Genomic DNA, 17,203 nt, shown 5'->3' with positions numbered 1-17,203 from the left:
GTCCTCCGCAGATGTTCGTGCGTCTCTTCGTGGATGAGAACCTGGACCGCATGGTGCCCATCTCCAAGCAGCCCAAGGAGAAGATCCAGGCCATCATCGAGTCGTGCAGCCGGCAGTTCCCTGAGTTCCAGGAACGGGCCCGCAAGCGCATCCGCACGTACCTCAAGTCCTGCCGGCGCATGAAGAAGAATGGCATGGAGATGGTGAGCCTCCAGCGTCCCCCACCCACCCCCAGCCCCGCTCCAGCACCTCTGGAAGCAGACACGGTGGCCTCCGGTTCACAGAGGAGCTCAAACCCCAGCCCTGCCCTGCCCACCTCTTCGCCAGGGGTCTCTGCACCCGAACTCTGGCTCCATCCCCATTTCTGTCTGCAGACCAGACCCACACCTCCCCACCTGACCTCGGCCATGGCAGAAAACATCCTGGCAGCTGCCTGCGAGAGCGAGACGAGAAAAGCAGCCAAAAGGATGCGCCTGGAGATCTACCAGTCCTCTCAGGTGCCTGCTTGCTGCCAGCTGCTGGGGGGCGTCCGCGGCCACCCCGCAGGTCCCAGGCCCCGGGTGCAGTGGGAGTAGGGAGGGCATCCTCAGACGGGGAGGTGCTGGGGCGGGCGGGGAGGCCGAGGAGCCCAGACACAAAGCCCTTGCAGACTTCGGAAGGGCCTCTGGACTTCATCTCGAGCCCCAAGAGGGTCTTCAGCCAGGCAGGAACAGATCAAATCTGCCTGGAACACAGATGAGAGATGGGGGTCTGGGGGAAGCCCTGGGCAAGGCAGCCAGGGAGAGAGGCAGAGCTCTGCAGGTCCCCACACTGAGTCCCAGCAGATCTGGGGCGACTGTCTACCCCCCGTCCAGGAAGCTTGGTCAGGGCTGGCTGCCTGAGGTTCCCCAGCACCTCCCTTCCGCCCCGCAGGACGAGCCCGTAGCCCTGGACAAGCAGCACTCCCGGGACCCCACAGCCATCACCCACTCCACCTACTCACTGCCAGCCTCCTACTCCCAGGACCCCGTGTACGTCAACGGTGGCCTCAACTACAGTTACCGTGGTTACGGGGCCTTGGGCAGCAACCTGCAGCCTCCTGCCTCCCTCCAAACAGGAAATCACAGTAATGGTGAGTGTGGGACACCAGGCTCTGCGCCCCCTGACCAGCAGCCTGGTGGGGGCGGAGGGGAGGGTGGGGACAGAGGGTGCCGGGAAAGTGACTCCTCTGTGTTACAGGGACTTAGCCGTCCTCAGATCGGAAGGCAAGGTTAAAATAAACCGCTACCTACCACTCCTCTCGCCTCCCAGGAGGCTTGCTGGGCCTTTCCCTGGTTCCCTGCCCCCGCCCGCCACTGCAAGCAGAGTCCCAGCGCTTTACCTGGCACTCATCTTACTGAAAATAACCAGGTCTTGTGCCCAAGTCTCCAGCATTGATGGCAGAGCCAGGATTCAGCCCCAGGCAGGTCACCTCCCCCACCAGGCCACAGGTCACGACCTCAGGTGTGAGATGAAGGTTCAGGGGAGCACAGTGGGGCCCCGTCTGGGTCACCTGGGGGAAGCGAGTGGGTTGCCATCTGTCCCCTCTCCACCCCCAGGTGCTCTCTGTAACTCTTCCCAGGTGACTGATGCAGACCGGACACAGATCAGTGTCGGAGAGAAACAGCCCCCCAAAGATACAAACCTCCCCATGGAGCCAGGTGCTGCCCTGAGTGGGGGCCTCGGGCCCTTTCATACGGAGGCCTGGGGTGGGAGCGACTGGGGAAGAACAATGCCCCCGTGGAGAGCAGCCTGGGAGCTGGCAAGGACGGCTGGGGGCGATCCTGGGGCTTCTTGGGTCAGGCATTTGGGTTTTGTTCTATGTGTGGTGGGAGCCACAGATAGGCTCAAAGCAAAGGAGACTGTGAGTTGTGCTGTCCACCCTTGTGGTGAGATTTTAATGTGGAGGCCAGGAGGCCGAAGCAGCGTGCTTTGGGGGCATTCAGAGGTGAGGAAGAGCCGATGGTGACAGCAAGCTGCTGCTTGAGGAGTAGGTTAGAGGAAGGTGCCGCCCGGAGGCCAGGGAACTCTGGTTCTAGGTCTTGGCCGAATGTGCCTGAGATTTCCTCTCAAGCCTTATCCTTGGCCGCAGGAGGGAGACCCCTCGCGGGTCCCTTCCCATGGCAGAGAGCTCAGGCACCCGCCATTCCCCTGGCTCCCCACCACTGGGAAATATGTGAGGGTCCCTGAAGGATTCCTGCCTGGGCTTAACTTCTCATCCTTCCTAATGCCTCTTAACCTAAAATAAGAGGCTGCCTGGCCCTAATCCCTGAGGCTGAGGCCAGAGTGGCCGGCTGCAGGCAGGGTAGGGAGGGCTGTCCCAGGCGGGCTGCTTTCCTTCCAGGAAGAAGCACTGTCCAACAGCCCTGCTGCGTGGGGACCCGGTTAGAGTGGGTCTAGAGAAGGAGCTGCGGCAGGGAAGTTAAGAGTCCCTGTCATGCCCGGGGAGAGCCCTTCTCAGGCGGCAGGCGATGGTGGTAAGCCCCCACCTGGTGCCACACAGCAGGGCCGGTCTCAGGGCACAGCTGCCAGGACTCTCCACCTCTCTACTTGCTTGTTCACACTTGCCAGACAGGCTTCAAGGCGGGCCACTAGCTCAGTCTCCCCTGGTTCCTTAGGCGTGGGCAGTGAGGTCACGGAAGCCAAGTTCTGCTTGCTGACCTCCTGCCTGGGGCAGCCACATCCTGTTTGGGTCCGGGACTTGGAAGAACACTGCACGCAGCCCCAGTTCCACTGCCCTCCCAGCAACAGCCCTTAACGTGGGGTCAGTCAGTCTGGCGTCTTGGTTGGGTAGTCCTGTCAGTGGGTTAGAGCCCCTCACTTAGCTCATGAGTGGATCAGGGAACCCAGATCAGCCCAGATAAGACTGAGGCTCGCCTGTCTTCCCTGGGGTGCTGGGCAGCTTGCCCTCTAGCAACACCCTGAGTAACCAGAGCCCCCAGGGAAAGACAGAAGGACGGCTCTGAGCCCAGGAGTAAACAGGACCATGCTTGGGGGTGGAGGGAGGAAAGAGAGGAAGCCCAGGGCCAGCTCACGCCGATGTGGCAGGTGCCTCTGGCCTTCCACTGCCATCCCCAGGCAGTGTCCTGAGGGCACCTAACCCTGCAACAGCCAGGACCCAGTGCAGAGTCCCCGCCTGCTTCCAGCCTGTCCCAGCAGCCACCACTGTAGGCACCAGCCACCTGCTTGGCTGCTCTTCCCAGCAGTTCACACCTCCAGTCCTCCTTCCTGCATTTTAATAGACTTCCCTCGACCCTCAATTCCAAGCATGTTCCTTAGCAAGCCAGTTCCTAGGACCTCCTACTTACGGCATCCCTATTCTCTGGTTAGAGAAGAAATAGCCCCATGTGACAAACCATCCCATCCTAGACTCCAACTTCCTTCCCCATATGGGGGCTGAAGCAGGTTCCCACTACCGATAGTCGTTTCCAAAATTGCTCCCAAGATGTTACTTCCAGTCTGTCTCCAGTGCCAAGTTTATCTATCTCTATAGCAACATAAAAATTGCCACTGTAGGGAGCTCCCGGTGGTCTAGTGGTTAGGATTCCAGGCTCTCCTTGCCATGGCGTGGATTCAGTCTCTGGTCATGAACTGAGATCTCACAAGACTTGTGGTGTAGCAAAAAACAAAAAAAAAAACTGCCACTGTAGATGCAATGATGAGTGAAACCAGCTGTCAGAACCAATGGGGTAGTGAGGAGCTGGCTTATCAGGGAGAACAGCCTCAAACACCCATGTGAACCTCAGCGCCGGGCAGGGCACAGGGACCTAGTTGGGTGAGAAAAGGCCTCCCAGGGAAGCTCCAACTCCTACACTGAGCTCCAGACCCTCTCCTTTGGCTTTCTTCTTGCTGAATGCCTGGAAAGAACGCTCTTCAAATTTCAGGCATTTTTGTGTTTCCTGGAAGCCCTTTCCCAGTGGCCCTCCCATAGGCTGAGCAGCCCTGGCCTCACTGCTCGTGAGCCATGGTTCACCAGCATGGCTCAGCCCCATAACAGCCTCTTGGTGGTGCAGCTGAGGGCCGGGGGCCCAGGTCAGTTAGGAGTTGCCTAGAGTGGCCAAACAGGCCTCTGGTCCGGGTTTCTGACTCCAAACCCACAGCCCACCCCATAGAGCTATTTGGGAAAGACAGAGAGAAACCCCCGCCTCCCCGCCACCCGCACACCTCCCCTGTATGTTTCAGTTAGATTGCAGGCTCCCTCTTGGCTGCCATTGTTCACAAGCAAAGGGGAGGTGATTTCTCTGGAGGGTACCTCTGGGTCCCATCTTACCTTTCAACCCTCACACGCCCACCCTTTTGAAGCACTCGGGGCACAACCATGGAGACAGATGAGGGTCTCGGGGCCCCCGGAGAGAGGAAAGGATTCCCCTCACCTCACCCTGGCTCCCCTCTCTGCAGGGCCCACGGACCTCAGCATGAAAGGCGGGGCCTCCACCACCTCCACCACGCCCACGCCCACCCCCTCCAACAACAGCACCAGCCGGACCATGCCCACTGCCCAGCTCAGCCCCACCGAGATCAGCGCCGTGCGGCAGCTCATCGCCGGCTACCGAGAGTCCGCCGCCTTCCTGCTGCGCTCGGCAGATGAACTGGAAAACCTCATTTTGCAGCAGAACTGACCCTGCGGCTGGTGGAGTGCACTACCCTAGGGAAGGAGGCTCTCCCAGCCCTGGACCGGCTTCCCGCCTCACCAGTTTGGTACCTTCTGTTTTTTGAAAGAGGTGGATCCAAAAGAGCTGTTTCTAAGCCACACTCCAAGCGCCTGAGACTCTGGGCACAAGGACACTTTTTTTTTTTTTTTGGAATCTCACCACACGGGTGCTCTGACCTGCTTGGAAGAGGCCAACGGGGCAGCTTCGGAAGGGCTGGGCTCCTCCTCCCCGACGAGGCTCTGGGGCCACAGCTCTATGTAGAATCATCTTCGTGGGCCCTGATGTTAGACCCCCCAACCCCCAGATAATTACCTTTCAAGTCTTAGGTGAGCAGAATCGCATATTTATTGAGAAAAACAAAGTGGACCCTTTCTTCCTCTCCCCTTAGTAATTTATTTTTCTGAAAATGGATTCTTTTGTGTTTGTACAGATTGCCAGTCTGTGTGTGTCTGATCAGAAGGCTGTGTCCCTGTGACCTAATGTTCCATATCACTACACTGGCGCGGGCTGGGGGCCGGCAGGGCGGGCCGGCGGGGGCACCGGGCCGGCCGGCCCTGAGTGCCTAGCACCGCCAAGCAGCAGGGCCTCACCCACACCCACTGCAGAGCAAAGACAGAAAAAAGTGGCTCCCACCCCCCCACCCCACAGACGCCCCAGGCACACGGTCACACACCCCCCCGCCCCACAGACGCCCCAGGCACACGGCCACCCGCATTCTACCTCACACTCCAGCGTGGGCTTTTCCAGGGTGTGCCCCGAGCCCGTTCTGAACGGCTGTCTCCCACCTCCCCTTCAAGGGTATCTGCCCGGGAGCTAAGTCCAGAGGGGGAGGCCAGGAGCTGGAGCCCTGGGAGGACCTTGGCCTACGAGAGTCACCACTGGCTGTCCCCTGGCCTCGGCGCTTGACGGGACAGAGAGCTGGGAGATGGCAGCTGGTCAGCAGGGCCCTTGCCCTCAGCCTGCCCCAGGGACCAGGTCTGCACACTTCTCTGTACAGGCTCTGGCCCCTCGGACACCTGCAGCCTTGAAGGGCCCCCGGTTTCTTCAGGGACCCTGGCTGTCAGAAAAGGCAGCTGTGAGCTACCAGGCGGACTGCAGCTCCCTCCCCGCTGCCCCCGTGGTTGGAGTAAAGGGACCATCAGAGAAATGGAGAAGCCACTGGGGTTCTCCAAGGATCAGCCCTTCTGAAGGGGCCAGTCCTAGAAGAAACCCATAATCCCTGGAGTGTGAGAAAGGGCAAACAAAAGGCTGGCCTGGTTTCCTTCCTCCCCAATAGGCACTTCCTCTTGCTCAGTGCAATACCTACCAGTGCTGCTAAAACCAGGGATTTGCCCAGACCTCACAAGGCCCGCAGGGCCTCTCCGTGCAACACTCCGTAGCCATGACAGCAGCTCTCTGCTGCGCGCCCCTGCCCAGATGGCAGAAGCCCTCTGTTGCCTTTCCTCCCTCAGAGCAAAGAGGTCCCAGGGGAGCCCGGGCCAAGGGGACCCTAGGATCGAGCCACTCGACCCCAAAGCAGGCACCCCCTCCCAAACCAGCTTTTCTGCAGCCAGCCGCCTGCCGGCACTGTGGCAGACCGCCCTCAGGAGGGGTAGGGAGAGGGCTTCAGCGAGGTTGCCTCCCCCTCCTCAGATCCAGGACTTGAGCTGTGGGCCCCGGATTCCAGAAAGTCGGAAGGGCAGGGGGGTCCTGCCCCCCTGCTTGCTTCCAGCCCCTGGAGGTTGAGGGTGGCCTTTTCTCTCTCAAGTGGCCTCCAGCACCCCACGTGGCCACACCACCTCTGCCTTCCATCTGACCAGTTCCCAGACTCCGGTCAGGACACCGAGACCTGCCGCCCTCAGCACAGCACAAGCTCCGGTGCCCGAGGCCACCCCCACACCCCAGCGTCCACACGTCCAGCCCCCACCTGCTCAGTACTACTCCCGGACGTTTGAATTTATGTAAATATTTATTTTTGTGTGTGAACGATACTACGAATCAGTAGATCTTTTGCAAAATGTTACCCCAGGCAATTTGTGAAAATCTTAATGTTGAAAACTGGCAGAGACAATCGCCGCCTTACTTAAGAGTTCTTGATATCAACTGCTTAACATGTCGTTTCTCCTCCCGGAGGCAGTACCCGGGCCAGGCACTAATGGTTCGCTTCTCTTTAAGAGACAGGAGTGAGAAAGATTGGGGAAGGGGCTCCCGCCACCCCCGACACAAGGGATTCAATGTGAAGATGGGTGTAGGCTACAGTGTGGAGCCGTGATTTTGAGTCAGGCTTGTCCTAACTGACCACCTTCAGCAGCCTGAGCGCTGCTGTAAACAGCGTAGGTTCAGTGTGTGTCAGAGGAAATGAGTGCTAGTGGTCGGGGTCCACTGGGGCTTCCAGAGCCCCTCCAGGACAGTGGGCCCGTCACGCTGACCCCACCTCTGGTGGGCTCCTTCCTGGTGAAGCTCTCGTGATGGCAGGATCAGGAGCAAGTTACTGTGTGGAAACAGGATATTCCATTAGCTAGTCCAGTCAGGGAACTTGTTCAGTTTCGTTTTTGTTTTAAAAGACACAGCGTCAGCCCCGTCCCTCTCCTCCTGGCTTGGGAGAGCACCAAAGGCTGGCTCTGCTGAACCTCACTTGCTGCTGTTCCCCCACCCCGGGGACTGCCTGCTCCCCGCGGGAGCGCCCACAGCCAGTTCTTAAGGAGGGCCTCAGGGCACAGATTGATGATTTGGGATCCTAAGTTTAAAAGGAAACGCTAGAGTAGTACACCAGTTCCAGAGTCTTCGCAGGGGGCTCATCCCACGAGGTTGGAATCAGAGGAGAAGTGGGGACTTGGTCTTAGTGGTGGATCATCTTAGTAGACCAGGAAGAGTATAACCCATCTACAGTTCATTTTGTCGTCACCACTCAGCTTATACCCGAGGACAGTGTTGAGGGGGAGGGGGACCGGCAGGGGGTTAGAAAGGTTTTAGAGGATTTTAAACAGGAGGAACCCAGCCATCCCGATCCCCAAGGGCCACTTTCCACTACAGGGGTGGTTATAGGATTAACTACCAGTTCATTTTCAAAATGCTGCTTTGAACTCAGAGGGTTGATACTTTTAATTTGTAATTTTTTGTAAAACTTTTTACAAGATAGTAAAGTATTTCACCAGAATACCAGTTTCAATCCGTCCATGGTCTGATTTTTATATAATTTAGTGGTGCTTTAGAAACTTTGTTTTTGTTGTTTATGAGCTAAACAGCTCAGTCCTTTTTCGCCTGTATCTACCTAAGACCAATGTGAACCTTTGTATTTTTGCTCCTAATTTTGGACTCAGTGAAAGTGTACTGTTTACATGTACAGATGCCCCAGTCCCTGTGTGTCCTGCAAGACTCGCTCCCGAGGAGGAAGGTGCACCTCACTGAGCTCATCTGCTTAGCAAAGCCACAAAACAAAAACCTCTCACGTTTTACCTACGTTTCCACCTAAAAACAAAAACAAAAACCCTATACCACACAGAACTCAGATTTGCTGAAAAATACTTTTCTAAGCTCAGAAAAATCTCTGTGCGGCAGATGGCCATATGCCTGTGTCATGTGGTCCATTGAAAAGCAAGGCTCAGAAGGGAGACTTCTGGTCGGCTGCGGGTGGGTAACCACGTGTGCTTGTGAGGTGGGACAGCAGGACTTGGCCACAGAGCTGGGGAGGAAAGAGCTCTTCTCCTGGCAGCCTGGGAATGGGGAGGTCATGCTCACTCACAGGACCTTTAGGATCAAGCCACCCAAGGTTCAGGGACAACCCAAGAGGGTTGCCAATCCCTAGACATATTTGGGAAGAGGCCAAGTTCTCTACCTGAGATGAGTTTTAAGACTTTCCGATGCAGATGGTAGAAGCATTTCTTCAGGGTCCCCTGGAGGCATGACCTCTGGGGAGGGGCAGGGGGCTCCAGACAGGAAGCATATGGCACTTAAGGCAAACAGCAGATGGCACCAACTTCTAAAGGTGACTCAATTACTTCGTCAGTGGCTTCACCTCTAAATTATATTTTTACAGATATGCACCTATGCAACTTAACGTGGCTCTTCTAAGCAGGTGAGGACTTCCTCCTCAACGCTCTATAAAAATGATTTGTGTTCTCTATAGTGAGTTTTTCCAGTAAATGTGGCTTAATATTTTAATTCTTAGAATGTGTCTTCTTTATGTGATGCAACTCAATTCTGTTTCGTTTGTGGAATGACTAGCACAGGCCAACTCCCTCTCCCCTCACTTAACAAAAGACCAATGAGCTGTTAATCGAGCTGTTATCTCCATGGTATTACTTGCTAAATGCACTGATTTCATAAGTATGTGGAATCCTTTTTCTTTTGAATCTGTATATCATATATAAGACTGAATCTACTTAATAAACACTGAATAACAAACCGAATGCTTTATTTCTATGGTGTCCTGTCCACAAGATGGCCAGCCAGTTCTGTTCCCTCCAACTTGTTTGGCCCCCAAAAAACCCTTCAACCAGTAGCCAATAAACTAGCACACAGAAGATCCTTGCTAGATTTTGAACAAATGAACTTTTTTTGGCACCTCACCCATCAGAAAGGGAAAGAAATGGACCTTTCCTGGTCCTTGTCACGTGCGCAGCACAGGCACATACCAAATTGAAATCTTGTGTCTCATGGCCGCCTGCCCAGGGAGGTGCTCTAGCCCCGCTTGCAGGTGAGGAAGAGGGCACGGCAAATGCACGCCTCACCTGAACGCGGCCAGTGCTCAAGCAAGGTCTTAGATGCGGCCGTTTCCCCCAAACCATCCTTTCCCTACTCCCATCCCCAGCAAGGGCGCAGTTCTTCAATGGGCTGAAACCAGACTCAGGCGGCAGTTTCTAAGTGCAGGCTGGGGAAACCGAGGAAACACTGTCCCTGGTCCTGAACCATTGGGACTTGACACTCCATTTGACCAAAACCTGGGATCTCATCTTAAAGGAAGCAAAAGAGCTGCTTTTTCTTTCAAAGACGTTGACTTGTGTGCAGCCTTTTTTTTTTCATCCTACATATAATTGAGGTTAAACTTTAAGGAAAACTTGCAGCAAATGACTGGGGCCAAATCTGACTGTCACAAGTTTAAAAGCAATTCTGCATGAGTTAAAAGCATAAATACAACTGTTACTATTGCATGCATGCACACACACTATATGGCAGTTGTTCTGAAAACATTTTTTTGTAATGACAAAAGAATCTTTTTAAAAAAAAGTGAAACTGTGCAGTAGCCAAATATATCAAATAGATAAAAGGAGAGGAGTCCACAGTTCTAGTCTAGACCCTGGGACTACAAATCCCACACCCCCTCCTGGGACAACACAGTGGGCCACACGCACGGAATCTGCACTGGCCCAGTGGGAAGCACTTACCTCCAGATGACGTCACAGCAGTACGGACCCTGGGATCCGAGGAGACGCTTGTGGACAGAGAAGGGCTGGTTCCAGTCTGGCTCCTTGAAACGGGGCTCCAGAGCACTGGTATGGCGTGGAGAGTGCAACATCAAACAGGTGCCCCTGGCGTCAACAATGAGCTCAAGGCCACTCAGTGACTGAGCAGGCGAAGCTCAGCGTACTCGACCAGGGGGGTGGGAGACTGTGCCTGTAACGCAGTTTTAAAGTAATTTAAATGCATTGAGGAAGCTCAGTAGTTACAGGAAACTGAAGGAGAATCCCTTGCAAAGGGATGCAAAGTCCTCTCTCCCCTCTTCTGTATAAACCCAGCTCTTACTAGGTTTAGTGTCAGTCAGCGAGGTTCTTCATTCTTCAGTGAGGAGCTCCAGCTGCCAGGGCAGGGTGCAGGGTGCTCGTAACCCATCTGAAATAATACAGGACACTTTGTGCGTGCGTGTGTGTGTGTGTGTGTGTGCACGCGCGCATGTGCACTCCTGGGGGAAGAAGGTCCAGAGCTCCCACTTGGCTCTCAAAGGAGTCTGTGTTCCCGAGAAAGTTAAGAACCACTGCACTGACAGCTGTCACTGTTTTCCTTACAGAACTTCCATCCACCCCTTCTGGTTCTCAAGAGATGTTCATTCCAGGCTCTAAAAATGATGTGCAAAGACATGAGGACGCACAGATCACTGACACTGTTTGGTTCCAAATATTAACCTCCAGGGTCACAGAGCCTATCTGCTCCATCAATTTAAATGACACCCACCCACACATACAGCCTGGGCCGCCTCCTCTCAGGGCCCAGGGCAGGCAGATGCTTCAGTCCCTGAGGCCCAAGGGACTGAGTGTACACACACACACACACACACGAACACATGTACATGCAAGCACCCCTCTCAAGCAGGGTCTGACTTTCACATGAGCAGACTGAACATGAAACCAACAGATGACCCTGTGCCAGGCCAGCAAGACAGCACTCCTTCCAAATTCTGAAAGTCTGTTTTCTCGTCCTTTGGACCATGAGTTAAGCAAGCATCTCCTCCCAAGGACCCACCTCTAAACCCAGGACTACACACTCAACCATAGAGAGATGTCTGCTCTGCCTGCACCAGCACTCAGCACACCACATGGGTCCCCTCTCCACAGCTCCTCTGGCGTGCAGGTCAAACAGGCACCAGGAGCTGTACTGTGCTCTCCCATGCATGCAGAGAGCTAGGGTCTTGGCCTTGGGCAAGTGAACAGGCTGGAGCACCCCCTAGGCACCGCACACTACAGTTTTATGAAGTGGCAACTAGTAACCCAAATCAGAGATGAGAGAGTTACCAGAGGTTGAGTGACTTGCCCCTACCACGGTACTGGCAGGCAGCCAGGCCCTCTGGAAACCATTCCACCCTCCTGATGAGATGCAAGTCTTTGCGTTCTAAGCAGCTGCAGAAGTGAGCCAATTCCGAGACGTGAAGGCACAAGCACGTCACCACCAGTCATCTGACACCGACCTTGACTTCTCCACCCACACCTTGATCAGATAGCAGCACCACAGAATTACAGCTTGTTACTGCCCCACACGCAAGATCTACTTTCTCCAATTCATGGGAAATGAATGGATAGGTACTTGAATTAACCTTTAAAGTCAAAGGTCTTCTATCCACTCAGGCTCATCAATCAGCACCAGACCCCGTATCTCAGGCCAGCCCCACCCTCACCGCTGCTTGTCACCCTCCCCACAGATACCCAGGAATCTCAGGCAACCTCGGGTTCAGCGAGGCAGTCAGGATGAACAGCTGTAGAGGGATGCCACAGTTCATAATTGGATTCTCAAGAGGAAAGGAACCTCACTGCTCACGTGGGATTTCTGCTTTCCGGTCCACACAGTGGATAACGGATATGTTCACCACCTCACGCACAGGGTGTGAAGACCTGCAGCACTGACAAGTCATGCCTTAGGAACTCACCTCACAAAAGAACTCCACACACAAAAACGTCAGCTCCAACGCCGAGGCGAGGCGAGCGTTTCTTCCTCCTCGGCCTGACCTTCCTCCCAGCCCAGTGAGACGGCCGCAGAAGACAACAGAGACCACCAGTGCGCGTTGTACAGGTTTATTTTTCCAAGACCACAGAGACATACAAGAGCAGTGCTTTCCCTGGCGGACCAGTTTCCAACTGTCCCCTCAAATAGCCCCAAAGGTCACAGCAGAAGGAAGAAGAGGATCAAACACGCTTGGGCCTCTGCTCCCTGTCTTTGGTAAACAAGACTCTGGAAGTTGACAACCGGGACTTGACCAATACTGCACTTCAATCATGTCTTTGCCAACTTCCCACTCGTGCTGCAGATGACACAAATGCCACACTGGAGGAAAAGTGGGGGAAAGACAAGACCTTCCAGATGAAATGAGGCTTGCTGAAGTCATACCAATTTCACAGCTCACACAGACGCACTCGCACAGGGAGACCTAAGTTCAACAAGGAGGATGCTCAACTCACAACTCGAGGTACAAGATAAGGCAGGAAGCAGGGAGGTGAGACAGCTCTGGAGACATCTACTTGCTGGGAACATGTTGGGAGAGAGGCCGGAGGCTGGCACGGCTGTTTCTTCCTTAACCTGCTGTCACAGGTGTGTCCAGTGGAGCCCTGTGGCCCCAGGAGAGTGTGGTCCCAGGTTACTGCTGACAGGTGGCACGCCTGGGGCTGGGAACGGAAGGAAGGCCCACGTGGGGGCTGCCCAGGGCGCTCACCCTAGAATCCAGAAGCACTTAACACTGGTGGTGGCGATTTGTCACACACGGCAGCGACCTGCCAGTGAAGGCTGGAGAAGAGATGAGGAGCAAGACACGTGTGCCCAGCAACGAGTGGCCAGGGTGCCAGTGGCTCTGCAGCTGCAGCAGGTCCACTGGCTGACCGGTGACCAACCACTGGGACAACTGGCAGGTCATTAGGTCAATCGCTCCACCCCTCACGTTGGGCGGCACAGCACGCAGTGGCTCTGACACGGGTGGAGAGAAGTCAATTACACCACTTTAATGCAACGATGCTGAAGACGTGGAATAAGGGAGAGTCGTTCGTGTTTTCTGTACAATACATCCATTTACAGAATCAGCCAGTACTGTGTACAACATATAAATATATGGTAAAACATCAGAGGTGCATAGAGCATACTTACAGAAGCCAAAAGTTCACTTTATACATCCAAGGATAAAGAGTTAAAAATATAAAAATAAGAAAAACACACTGCTTTGAAATGTAAAATGACTTTCACATACACAGGTGTGTTGGAGATGCCCACTCCCACAGAGTCCAAAGTGATGCCCGAGGTGTTGTGCAGGTGAATTCACCTGCCAAACGTCTGGACACCTGACTTACAAGGAGGAAAGACAATCCTAGCCCTGACCTGTTGTCCAAGCAGGTCTGTTCGAGGTTCTGAAAGCTCCTGCAGGCCAGTGGGTTATTCAGAGACAGGTAAGTCCCAAATCGGCCTCGGTAACAGAACCGAAGATCACACTGGCTCCATCAACTGGCAAATGACTGGCTGTGACCTTGAGGTCAGCAGGTGCTTAAGCCCCCTGCTGGGCACTGCTGGGAGCTGCTTTAACCCTGTGCTGGCTTCTTCCCCACCAACTCCCCAAAGGAGCAGCCGCAGGAGAGACGGAGGGGGCAGTGGAAGACTGACATTTCTACTCAGTTCGGGCACGTTAGTCCCCTGGCTGGAGAACACAACCTTCTCGCTTCAGTTTTGAGGCCCTCCGAGTCTCAGGGAGGCTCCCCCACATCGCACCAAGCTCTGTCTCTGTGACGAGAGCTTGGGCTAGCCAGCCGGCCTTGGGCAGCCCAGCGAGCTGCCCTGCAGGAAACCCTTCCAGCAAGACCCAAAGGGCCAACAAGTGGCCAAGGGGCTTTAGCACTATAGATTTCAGGGAGCAGCAAGAGAACCCTTGCCTAGAGAGAGAGAGTCTGTTTTATCAATGATATTCTGTATACAGATTTAAGATCCATCATTATCAAAATACACACACTAAATATACAACTTTTCCCATGGCCATAATTTATTATCTCACCACAAGGCACAATACACAGAGCTTTGAGGGTCCAATACAGTCATCGTGACAGAATGCACCGCAGCCCTGGCACATGATCATGGCTTTCAGGCTGCACGCACACTGGAGAGAGATGCTTTCCACTGTGCTGCTGTCGGTGAACATTTGCAAGGAGAGGGACGCACTGTGGCTCGCACCAAAGTTTGCTTTGTGGCTCAGCTGCACCACACTTCCGGCCAGGCCTTTGGGAAAAGGGGGGGAGCCGGAGGAATAATTAAAGCTGGTGGAACTTAGCTGGAGTTTGGAAAGCTTCCCATAAAATGCCTGCTTGATGTTGAGTTGGGAGGGGATGGAAGAAGGCTCCAGAGGCTGACTGAGTCCCTTCCCGGGCTCCCGGGGTAATTTCCAGAAGGGCAAATCAAGGACAAAGGGCATCCCTTGCAAGTGATCCACCAGCTCCCGGGGACCAGGCCCCACTGCCTTTCTGTTCTCTGCATCCACCTTGAGAGGCCCTCCATCAAGAGTCTTTTCGCTCTTGATGCTGCCAACAGAGGCAGGCGGTGGCTTTGGGGCCCAGTCTTCCCTGGCAGTCTGTATCCCACCAGACAGAGAGGTTTTGCCTGGCCCTGACTTCCTATTGGGAAAAGCGGGAGGGGCCTCCGCAGGCAGTGGCGTCGGCTCCACCAGCCGGGGGCACTGAAGGGCTGCAGCTGCGTTCTTGGAGCCAAAGAGCTTCTTCCCTTGGCCTCCCACACTGTTCTGATCCCCCAGGGCCCGACCTGCCTGATCAGGACCCGAGGAGACCGCATTTGGAGATGAGAAAAGAGGGGCTCTCGAGGTAGTGAGATTTCCCAGACTCACACCTGGGGCAGCAGTTGAAATACTGCACTGGGACAGGTTACGGGCTTCCTTCTGATCTTCAAAACTGAAGGGAGATAGCTGTTCTTTGAAATCCACTTCTGCTTTCCCAGAGGCAGCCACTGGATTGGTCACTGGATATAGGGAGTCTAAACTCGGGGCGTTCTTGGACATCTTTAGGGGCGCCCCAGGAGCCTGGCTAGCCTCCAGCCGGGCAAAGCCGGTACTTGCTTCACAGCTCTCAGGTAGCAGAGACTCTGGACTGCTCTTGCCAACTTCACATCTGTTCTCCCCAGGACCTTGCAATGACCCCATCCCCAGGGAGCCACCAGGGCTCTGTTCTGCTGTAAGTGCGAGTCGTGGGGGTTCGGGTTTGCTGCCGCCATGGGCTGGAGGGAGAACCTTCTTGAGGGGCAAGTGACCCTGCAGCAACTGCATCACAAGGGGGTTAGCAGCCTCCACTGAGGATGCAGGCCTGCCCAGGGACATGGGTCTCGGCTGGTACTCGGGACTGGCCAGCAGCAGGGAGTCTGGGATCTTTGGGGGAACTGCACATACCCGAGACACCCAGCTCTGAGGAGCAACCATCCCATCTGTCCTGGTGACCAGACTCAGGTCACCATTCACCTTGGAGAGCGAGGCACAGTGGTTCCAACTGTGTTTCTCACCCTGCTCAGCCACCAAGGACCTCTTCGGCCCCAAGGTTTCACCAGGCTCGGCCTCACTGCTGTCCTCGGAGAAGTGGCCTTCGAAGTCAGAGGCAGTGTCTGTGGACTCGCTGTGAGGACTCAGAGCTTCCGAGTCTCCATTGATTCTGGGCTTGTCACCTTCCAGCTGTCTGCAGTCACCGCTGCTGTCAACACAGCCAGAGTGCACTGTCCAGAGTGAACCCAAGTGGACGGGGGGATCCAGACCCTCCTCCGCTGTCAAGCCCACAGGCGATGCTGGGATGAGGGGGGCCGCTTTCTCCCACTTCTCTCTGACCTGGGACTTAATGGACGGGACCTCTTCTCTGGAGTCGGGTTCAGGTTGTCCCCCTGCCTCATCATTTGACATGCCAGGCCTCCAAGGAGCAGCACCAGGGGAGACAGGAGCCTCGGTTTTCAAGTTTTCCTGTCTAGAAGAACTTTCCCTTGTGGGTGGGCCCGAGTCATCAAGTTCTGATTCATCATCAAATGGTCTGTCTTGCAGGCAACTGGCCAAGGATGATTCGGAGATGGAACTGGGGGTCACGTTCACAGGATCCTTCATGGTGGGATTACTGCCACTGTCTGGAGCCTGGCCAGTTCCTTCTTCTAATCCAGTAGGCCCGGCCAGAGCCCGAACAGGACTGTTCTCTGAGGGGATGGTAGGTGCTAGCTTCTCATCACCCCTTTCCCAGGCAGTGGTACCAGACCCACATTCAGTTCTACCTTCTGGATGCGACACAAGCTGCTCAACTAACCTCTCAGGTTCTGGGATTCTAGAGGGCAGTGGGGGCAGAGCCTGGCATGGCGGGTCCCGAGTGGATGCAACGGGGAGTCGGGAGGCATCTTCCAGCCCGCCGCTAGGGCCATCTGGGACCCTCTGCAGTGGGCAGCTCTGCCCCTTTCTGAGAGAAGCCAGGTCCTCTCTCCTGGCTCTGGACGCAGCAGTTTCGGCCTGGGCGTGATCCCCATTTAGAGGACAAGGCGGCAGTAGTTGTGTTCGCTGTAGATCTGACGCACACTCTCCAGGGGCACTCGGGGCCCCCCGGGGCTCAGGGTGGCCACAGGCCTCACCACCATCACCACTGCCGCCGCCTCTGCCACCTCCCTCATCGGTGGCCCCGCCGCCACCTCCACCCGGGCCACCCCCACCTCCGATGGCAGTGGTGGCCGCCTCTCGATGGCAGTGGTGGCCTCTCGCCCCTCGGACCTGCAGAGCACGGGCTTTAATGTCTGCAAGGGTCCTGGCACCAGTCCAGCCCCGGCAGGAGGACTCCGTGATGGGGACGATGCGGGGACATATCTGGTAAGTGGGCTGACCTTTAACCACCCAGGGTGGTTTGATACGTGAAAGTTGAATCTGCAAGAGAAGAACAGAACAGTTCTAATTGACTGAGTGCTCTGACCTAGAAACTGTTAAGCTAAACTGGGATCCTAGTAGCTTAAAAGTCATGGCCTAGAGAATCAAATCGTTTCATAGCTGTCTAAGATATTACACCATTCTCAAGACCCTGCTCAAGGGCTGTTAAGTTCCATACTCCTAAATTTAAGTTCTGGTGGGACAGTGTGAGTCACTACAC

General features: G+C 55.1%; 2 protein-coding genes across 9 annotated transcripts in view; one reads left to right on the top strand and one right to left on the bottom strand.

Moving 5' to 3' along the window:
- Window positions 1-9,053, top strand: part of NOL4L (nucleolar protein 4 like) — a 131,274-nt gene extending 122,221 nt beyond the window's left edge. For 4 of the 6 annotated variants that reach the window (XM_061437244.1, XM_061437248.1, XM_061437246.1 and 1 more), the window contains 5 exons: window positions 12-203; window positions 375-497; window positions 913-1,111; window positions 1,578-1,679; window positions 4,417-9,053. In XM_061437244.1, the coding sequence (XP_061293228.1) occupies window positions 12-203; window positions 375-497; window positions 913-1,111; window positions 1,578-1,679; window positions 4,417-4,637 (837 nt within the window). In that variant the 3' untranslated portion in view covers window positions 4,638-9,053. The remainder of the gene's footprint in view (window positions 1-11; window positions 204-374; window positions 498-912; window positions 1,112-1,577; window positions 1,680-4,416) is intronic. The other 2 variants (XM_061437245.1, XM_061437249.1) reach the window with 1 other exon arrangement.
- Window positions 9,054-12,132: 3,079 nt separating this feature from the next.
- ASXL1 (ASXL transcriptional regulator 1) overlaps window positions 12,133-17,203 on the bottom strand; it is a 64,028-nt gene continuing 58,957 nt past the window's right edge. For all 3 annotated transcript variants that reach the window (XM_061437240.1, XM_061437242.1, XM_061437241.1), the window contains one exon: window positions 12,133-16,983. In XM_061437240.1, coding sequence (XP_061293224.1) covers window positions 14,092-16,983 — 2,892 coding nt within the window. In that variant the 3' untranslated portion in view covers window positions 12,133-14,091. The remainder of the gene's footprint in view (window positions 16,984-17,203) is intronic.

This window comes from Bos javanicus, chromosome 13 (assembly GCF_032452875.1).
Source record: "Bos javanicus breed banteng chromosome 13, ARS-OSU_banteng_1.0, whole genome shotgun sequence".
In the NCBI taxonomy this organism is placed as follows: Eukaryota; Metazoa; Chordata; class Mammalia; order Artiodactyla; family Bovidae; genus Bos; species Bos javanicus.
Note: the sequence above shows the minus strand (reverse complement) of the source record. Positions and strands in the feature narration are given on the sequence as shown.